Below are 9,074 nucleotides of genomic sequence, written 5' to 3' on the forward strand. Positions count from 1 at the left end.
TGCATTATGATGACAACTTTAAAAAAAATATATAATTTTACCTAAAATTGGAGTCGGTTACAGTGGTTTATCGTTGTGGCGTGTAATATTGCTACTTCACAGCTCTCACCCGCTGCAAACGCAAAAGCTCCGCCTCCAGTGGGTTAACCATTACGTCAGCTGAGCGGAGGTGAGTGCGTGCAAAGCCGCACGCATTCAGTACATTCCAAACTCCAACTCCCATGCAGCCATGCGCCGTCTTTAAACTACATTACCTACAGATCAATGCGTTGCGCGTGCGCAATGGACTCAAATCAGCGAAGGGAACTACAAATTAACGGCAAGAGGACTACATATTGTCGGGGACCTGCGCAGTAGGAACCCAGAGTCCTTTAAATTGTTGACTACTGTACGTGCAAAGATGGCAGCTCAGGTCGACTTGCTCCGTGCCAAAGTAGAAGACAAAATGGTAAGGGATCGTCTGGAGCGATTCATGAAAGAGAAGAAAAAGAAAAAGAAAAGGGACTTGTCACCGTTGGCCGACAAACGGGAGAGGTCTGAAAAAGAAGCGAAAAAAATGAAGCTCCATCACCACCATCATAATCACAAACATGCCGAGCACCGGATCCATCAGCCGCATCCGCTGCAGCAAAATCCCAAGCCCCACAACTTCAGCACGGACAAGCACGTCCTGCACAGCCACCATCACAATCACAGCCTCACCAACGGCACGAAGAAGCCGATTTTTCCTCCGCCTCAGCCGCGAAAGGTGCCGGAGCAGCTACAGAAGAAGCAAACGGTGCCTTCACAGCCACCTGCGCTCTTCACTTTCACGCCTCTCAAAGTGGTCAAGGCCAAGCCCCAGGAATTCAAAGAAAAGCCCAGGGATAAGGACCTGAAACTAAAGCTGAAGAAGGAAAATGAAGAAGCAAATGTGAAACACGCCGAACTGAAGAAAAAGAAGGGTGAGCTTTGCTATTTTCATTTATTTATTTATTTACTTTCGTTTAAAGATTGTTGGCATTTTAAGATGGATGTTGGGGGTGAGATCTGAATGACAAGTAATGGCATGTAATGTGTGAGTCTTTTGATTACAACAATTTGTAATGTTTGCTGTTAAGTAGTGCAATTTATGGAGTAGATATACAACTGACCTAGTGTATATCCTTTGATAGTAAATAAGAAAAAAAGAAGCAATGAATACGTAAAACTTACAGAAAATATGTCCCCGAACCTCCCTTTAATCATCATTGCTAGTCTGCTGCATTATGGGTTGACTAAAGAACAGAGCTAAACACAGCTTTTTTTATGCACATCCTTCTTTTCTAACTTTTAGCTGCTCATTTACTTGTAGAGCCAAGGCCTCACAATGAGAATGGCAAGTCTTTAACACTAGAAGAATATCTCCTTAAGAAAAAAAAGAAGAAGAAGAAGAATCATGAGGATGAGCACGGTGTCAAGAAGGTTCGACACATGCACAACAAAGCCGTTCAGACTGTATGCTCAGGGGTTGGAAAAGATCCGTCTCTGCCTGGCAGCATTAAGCATGAAAGCAATCATCATCCCGGCAGAGATGCTGTCGACTACCCGGCCCACCTCCATGCTGTCAAACAGGTTCACGCCCCCTTCTTTTCCCACCAGGACCACTACATCCGCAGCTCCTGTCTCCAGACAGGAACACGATATGGACGCTTCATACACGAGGAAAGGCAACCCAATGGTGGGGGGTCTATCTTGCACGCCTATGCTGACGAGTTGGCCTGTCTTAGTCCGGCTGAGATGGAGTGCTTTGCCCAGGAATTTCTGAAGCTGGCTTTTGCCGAAAAGCCTAAAGGTGCAGCCTCATATGCCTTGTCAGTAGTACACAATGCAGCTGCATACCTACCGGACTTCTTGGACTACTTTGCCTTCAACTTCCCCAACACGCCGGTCAAAATGGAGATAATGGGCAAGAAAGACATTGAGACTACCACTATTGCCAACTTTCAGTCTCAGGTATGTGAAAAGGGCAAAGGGTTCTCTTGACCATAACACAAAAAATGTAAAGTGACTTCCATAAACAAATACAGTGCAGGACACTGCTTGGGGTGAGCAGAGTGGTTAGATGCTGATCAGCATGAATTTGTGTTTAAAATATTTTATTTTATTTTTTAAAAAAGGCTGAAAAGAGTAATTTCCATTATGAATGGAACTAACTAAATGTTAAATATATATTGCTTTTAATAGATGTTTTAGTGTAAAGATTCCTTGGTTTTAATCAACTAACAGTACAAAACTTCTTGTGCTATAATATCAGAGCATAAGTGGATTTATAGAGGGGGTAGTTTTGGGAAGAGCAAATTTAAACTTGCAGAATATGTTGGGTTTTGGGGTTTTTGTTTTGTTTTGTTTTTAAGAACATTTTTGTGTCAGAGATGCAAAAACATAAATGGAGTAAATCAGGTTACAGCTGAGATTATCTGTCATGAACAAAAACTATCAGACTGAGTGTTTTTAAGTTGTAGATGGTGAAAATGGATAGCATCGCCCATAAGGGCAATGAGTTCCCTCACTCCACCAGTGTTTATACATCAGGTGCAGATACTTTTTCTGGTGAGATGCGATACACTAAAACGGAAAACAAATTTTAGATAAAATCAATATTGTTGTGAGTCAGAGCAAGTCTTACAAAAGCCACGATCTTAAATGAGGTACAAAAATATTTGCCTCTCAGTAGCTGTCTGTGTCTAATGTATATTCTCATTAAGTTGAAAAACTGCTGGTGGCTGGCTGCGTTTGTTCTCAGAGGGCACTTACAGTCACAGTTGTTTCATGACGTTGCAAATAGGGGTGGGTTTTGATGATCGATTTATCGATTAAAATCGATTCTGGCTTGGATAATGTGATATCGATTCATTAAAATCCTGAATCGATTTTTAAATATAAATGTATTTTGCCCGAAATGCCAGAATCTCAAGTTAAACCTCACAAACTTTCTACAACCATCGGTGCGCGCTTTGTGTTTACGTCCTTTTTGCGCTGATTCTGAAGCTGCAGGTTTTATCTCTCTCCAAACAATATTAACTGAACCAGCAGCAAAAGAAGATCCAAACTACGCTTCACATAAACATCGTCACGAATTTCCTCTTACTTTTGCTGTTTTGCTTCCACCACGATAAAACCCCACTTCATGAGCTCTCTCTCTCTCTCTTTCTCTCTCAGGAATAGTTTTCCATCTAAAAATCTCTGTTTTTTGCATTATTCGCTTACTTATTACCCACCAGTCTATGGTGTCGGCCACTGTTTTGTTTTTGTTTTTTTGTTTTTTGGGTTGTTTTACTTACTTCTGACAAGAAAGCCTCATTTCTGCCGTTCAATACTGAACAAATGTAAACTTTTTAAAATTATGCAAAATTGGAAAAGGCTTAGCTGTGTCTTTAATCAAACCTCTGTAACTTTGCTCTGCTTCACTTCGTTTTTGACTGCACAATATTTTTAAGGTCATCTGCTATAAAAACTCAGACCAGGAAACCGCCTTCATGTTTTTCTGTGTTTTATACTCAGTTACTTTGACACAAATCTGCTGTGATGCTTACACCTTTGATAAAGTCTCACAACTTTCTTTTTATAGATATAAAAATATTGATATGTACTGATAAGTGATCCGAATTATAATATTTCAGACTGTCTGAGGCAAAATTTCCCCGAATCGAATCAATTCGGGACCTTGTGAATCGGAATTGAATCGATTCTAGAAATCAGTGACGATACCCAGTCCTAGTTGCAAATTGATTCCTAACTGCAGAAAGATGAAACTGTGTCAGTAGATCTGCAAATGTGCGATGCTGAAAAGGATACAGAGCTCAGCAGTTTGTCGTCTCACCACTGCATAAATGCACAAAATGTTTTTGTTGTTGTTTTTACTTACTACAGAATTTTACTAGGTCATTACATAAAACAGCAGTGTTTATGTTGCTGATCACGTCTGTGATTCATGAAGCGTTTGATCATTTTGCTACAATGACTCTAGTATATTTTCTATGCATTTATGTGCTTCTACAAATAAAGGTGTGACTCACAGATTACGGTCTGTAGTGTCGGCTAGACACACACGGGCCAGAAATCCATTAGAGTGACTTGTGTATGGATTTCCCCCCTCCTTTGAATATGCTACCAGGTGATGTGTGACTGAGTAAATCGAATCTGTTAGCCATAAAGTGTCACTGAAGCTTTGTCACAATCATTAATCTGTGATATGAGAGTGCCCATTCTTCTTCGGGTTTTGACATTTAACAGTCATTTGTTTTGTGTCTAAATGCAGTATACAAAGACAGTAAGTTAGACTGTAGCACACACCCTGAAATATATTTAAAATTTCTGCTGTCCTAGGTGAATCGGACTTACTGTTCAGGGACTTACCGAGCAGGACCCATGAGGCAGATCAGCTTGGTTGGAGCTGTTGACGAGGAAGTTGGAGATTACTTCCCAGATTTCCTGGACATGCTGGAAGAGTCACCATTTCTCAAGGTCAGAGGAAATATTAGAGTCCTAATAGATGGAAGTTTGTAGTCTGCCTACATGGCTCACACAGCACTTAGGTTTTGTAACAATTTTGTTTTGTGTACCATATGCTAAAGAAGTGGGACAAGAGTATGCATACATTGCTGCAGCACTCTGTTCCATAACGTTAGAGTAAGCAGTAGGTTGTAAAGTACTGTGAAACTAGCTACTTGGTTCTGTAAGGCTGCAGTTGGACCCTTCTCATGCTGTATGTGCCCTAACCAGTAAACATTAGGTCACTCAACATTAGCACTAAGTGATTATTTTAATGCTAACATAAGAAATCGGATGAATCCAGAGGTATACTAGAGCCTTATGTGTGCCATTATTCATCCAAATAAATTGAGAACAACATGCATTGTGTTGCATAACAAACAATAACTGATGTTGGCTCTAGTGAAAGCTTAATGGAGCACAGAAAATACAAATATAGAGTCCTGAAGACTTCAGCAAATTATTGCCTGCAAAAAGCAAAATATTGCATATGAAAAATGGCAATTTTTTTCATTTGGCCTTATTTATGAAATCCTAAATGGTAGGGACTGTGTATTTAAAGTGATTCAAAACTGAACTTGACTTTCCAGTGATTATTTCAAATTGAATATGCTCGAAGCCTAAAGTACAGGAAGCAAAAACTTGTTGCAGTACTTACGTTCTGGGCCGTAGACTTGAAGATGTTGAATACAGTATGTTGCTGTCAGGAATGTTAAGAAGTACCAATACTCTATGATTGATCTAGTGCTAACACATTCCTACTGGTTACAAGTTGTTACCACCATCCTCCAGCATTACCCAGCATATACAGGGCTCATCGGCAAATTGCATATGCTTAATAGGCTGTAATATGATGCATATCAAGGTAAACTTGATGCCTTGATGTTTCTTAATGTTTGTGTCTGTGTATATCATCACAGATGACCCTCCCATGGGGAACCCTCTCTAGTCTAAAACTGGACTGTCGCTCTCAGAGTGATGATGGGCCGATCATGTGGGTCCGACCAGGTGAACAGATGGTGCCCACTGCTGACATGCCTAAGTCTCCTTTCAAACGGCGCAGGTACAAGTTCATCTGTGGGTTTATCAGTGTATATAGGCAAAGTACTCATGATGTAACCTCTGGTTTTCTTGTTCTTGTGTGTTTCTTCAGGTCCATGAATGAGGTAAAAAATCTGCACTACCTACCGAGAACCAGTGAACCCAGGGAGGTTCTCTTTGAAGACCGGACTAAGGCCCATGCTGATCATATTGGGCAGAGTTTTGACTGGCAGAGCACTGCTGCTGTCGGTGTACTGAAAGCAGTGCATTTCGGAGAAGGGTGAGTATCTCTTAAATAAAGATGATGTGATAGCAGCACCTCATGCATCATGATATGTGAAGTGGGAAAGTAACTTTTCGATATACTTTGTTTCTTTTTTAAAATCTCTTACAGGAATAACCGACCACGTATAACCAAAGATGTAGTGTGTTTTGATGCTGGGGACTTCAATGAAGTTGTCCAGAGGCTGCAGCTGGATCTGTACGAACCTCCAGTAGCTCAGGTGAGACATGCGGCTTTATAGCAATGTGTTGTTTTTGTGTTTTTGTTTTTTTTTTTATATTATAGCGGGGTTTTTTTTGTTTGCTTTAAAATAAAACCGCTATGTGTCTTCGTTCTTTGTGCAGTGTGTTCAATGGGTGGATGATGCAAAGCTCAACCAGCTGAGGAGGGAAGGCATTCGCTATATCCGCGCCCAGCTGTGTGACGATGACATTTACTTTATCCCAAGGAACGTCATCCACCAATTCAAGACAGTGTCTGCAGTCTGCAGCCTCGCCTGGCACATCCGCCTCAAAGAGTACCATTCAGAAGACGTAACGGCAAAGGAGGAGCAGCAACCCAACGATCTCAGCCCCACCTCTGGTCGAGTGTCGTTTTCCTCCCCTGCCAGGCCCGATGCCTCCATAACCCCCTGTGCAAGACCACAGGGAGACAACATCCAGGGTGGGGTGGCTAAAACCGAAGAACCTGAGTTCCAGAGGCCAGCAACACCTTCCCAGGAAACTCAGCCAGCCCCTCCACAGCCTGCTAAATCTGCTCACCTCCCAACAACATACAAGGATCCCCACCATTTCTTAGCACCAGTCCGCCCTGGATGTACACCTTCAAAAGAGCCCAGCCTTCCGAAAGCTCATGGCCACACTGCAGACTTCCCTGAATGACCTTATGCCCCCATCTACCCCCACAACCTATATTTCCCCTGTAAAGGAATTTTGGACTTGGACTGACATTTTTGTCAATCAGGAAGCTTTTCGACTTAACTTATTGTTCATGCTTTTGTTTTTAATCTTCAAATGTTGTTTATGATGTAGTCACATTTTTCCCGTAAGTTCAATTACATAATTTAATGGGATTGTATAATACAATTTCTTATTTTATATTGCTCTGATATTCACTGTAACGCTTCACTGTTTTATTCAGAAGCTGTGTATGATGTATAGAAACTATTATTTTTTAGACTGACATAATTTGTCACATGCACATGTTTTAATATATGTTGAATGTTTAGCTGGTTTAGCTTCCATATCATGGAAGAATTGAAGTCCCAAATGCTTGTGGATCGATTTAGAAGCTTAAAAAATGTAAGTATAGAAGCATGATACTGATCTTTTTTTTTATTTTATTTTATTTTATTTTTATTAGTTTCAGTGACCGATGCAAAGTGAACTAATGTTACCTTAAGAATACTGTGGCTTCTCATTGATAGACTGAGTTGTCAAAGTGCTGCCAGGCCTTTCTTATTTGATTTAAAAGCTTGGGAAGAATTTGACTTTTTACATTCATCATGCCTATGGAAATAATAATTAGCTATTACTTTTATTTTCAAATGCCGTCTTTTAAACTTGAGTATAATTTCCTTTAAACTAAGCAACATACAATATATTACAAGCACTTAAATCTTACTCGTCTGCTTCATAAGTTGAAGTTAAGGCAGTTCTTTATTTAAAAAACATTTTATACAGGGCCTTTTTCTTACTGTTAATACAGTTTTTTGATATTTATTTATTTTCTTAATATCGAGCTTAACATATAAACACAGGTTTATAACCAGTGATGAGTATTTAAGATTATGACCTAATTGTAAAAGCACTTCTAAGTGACTAAGGAATCACATCTATTGCGCTTAGCAATAACAATTTGACTCTTTTCTTCATGTGTGGAGTTTGTATTCAGAATTTGGAATGTAAATATTATATTGTTATTGTTGGGAATATGTTGCAGCTGTCTTTCAGTCTCAGTTTAATTAAAATTCCATTCACACTCTTATTGTTAGCTGATAATGTCATTATGCTGAAGAAGGCACTTTGTAGTGAGTTTGACGTGGTTGCAACTATGGCTACGTTCACACTGCAGGGCTTAATGCTCAATTCCGATTTTTTGATCAAATCCGATTTTTTTTTGTCTGCGTGTTCACACTACAAATAAAATGCGACAGCAAAGGCGCTCTAGTGTGAACGCTCAAAGCGGCCCGCATGCGCAAAAGAAGACTTCACACACACACAAAACGCGCTGTTTAGACCCAGAGCAAACAGTATTGTTTGACAGATGGCCCTTAATATAAAGACTTCGGACTTTACGTTTCCCAATTTTTGCTTTAAGTTATTTTGTTATTTACATAATGTAAATAACCTAATAATTATCCTTATTGCTGTTTTAGAGAGGAGCGGTGCTTCAAAGGATAGCTGCAGATTTCTGTCAGAATCTGCAGATTATACAGTACAAATAAAATGTTCACGTTTCTCCAACGTTGTCTTCCCCAACAGTTTCACTGACATCTACACGGGATGGCCAGGAAGCGTTCGCGATGTCTTATCGGGCGCTGATAATTGGCGTCTGTCTTGTGTTGGTGACGTAAAAGACGGATTTAATGCGACATGACCGTTCAAACAGCAGTCGCTTTCTAAAACATCGGATATGTATCGGATTCAGTACCACATACGAAAGTGACCCAAATCGGATTTGAAAATATCGGATTTGCGCCGTTCACACTGTCATAGCATGATCGGATATGGGTCGCATAGGGTCAGAAAAATCGGATTTGATGCGCTTTCGCCTGCAGTGTGAACCTAGCCTAAGTGGCGTCAGAAAGTAAGCCCCGCCCCCGCCTGCACAGGGTTGGTCCAAAAATACTGCTATCTGTCACAACATTAGAACTACTTGCCTCATAGTATGCAGCTCCTGGCACAGCACTGTCAGCAATCCCAAAGGGTCTGTGTCTGTGGTCTCTGGGGATCAGACTATTGCATCTCACAAATGCACAATTATATTCGAACCTGAAGTTTTGAGGCCCAGTCGATGCCTTGGGCATTTTAATCTGTTCAGCCACTCCTGAGCACTTTTTGTGTTGTGTCAGGGTTCTGCTCAGGGAGGCCCATACAGCTTTTTTTGGAGTGGTAACATCCACATGAACACCAGAATTATTTCCTCAAAGTCCAACACAGTCAATGTTATTTCTTTGAGTCTCTTTAATGCTGTGGCTAACAGGCATATAGCGTCGTAGCTTTGATCACGTTTTAGA

The 9,074-nt window shown here is 40.6% G+C and overlaps 1 protein-coding gene across 2 annotated transcripts; it reads left to right on the top strand.

The window, feature by feature from the left end:
• Window positions 1-81: 81 nt before the first annotated feature.
• On the top strand, window positions 82-7,988 carry LOC102293732 (lysine-specific demethylase 9). Of its 2 annotated transcripts, none has more exons than XM_042219331.1 (7): window positions 82-944; window positions 1,316-1,974; window positions 4,348-4,485; window positions 5,433-5,575; window positions 5,666-5,833; window positions 5,948-6,056; window positions 6,181-7,988. In XM_042219331.1, exons 1-7 carry the CDS (start codon window positions 401-403, stop codon window positions 6,715-6,717), a joined length of 2,298 nt encoding a protein of 765 aa, XP_042075265.1. In that variant the 5' UTR covers window positions 82-400; the 3' UTR covers window positions 6,718-7,988. The 2 variants fall into 2 exon arrangements, with proteins under 2 accessions (XP_042075265.1, XP_005918951.1); XM_005918889.3 differs by having other exon boundaries at window positions 85-944; window positions 1,334-1,974; window positions 6,181-7,987.
• Window positions 7,989-9,074: the final 1,086 nt, after the last annotated feature.

The sequence above is a fragment of the Haplochromis burtoni genome, unplaced genomic scaffold, assembly GCF_018398535.1.
Source record: "Haplochromis burtoni strain Fernald_Lab_line unplaced genomic scaffold, NCSU_Asbu1 Contig_31, whole genome shotgun sequence".
Classification (NCBI taxonomy): Eukaryota; Metazoa; Chordata; class Actinopteri; order Cichliformes; family Cichlidae; genus Haplochromis; species Haplochromis burtoni.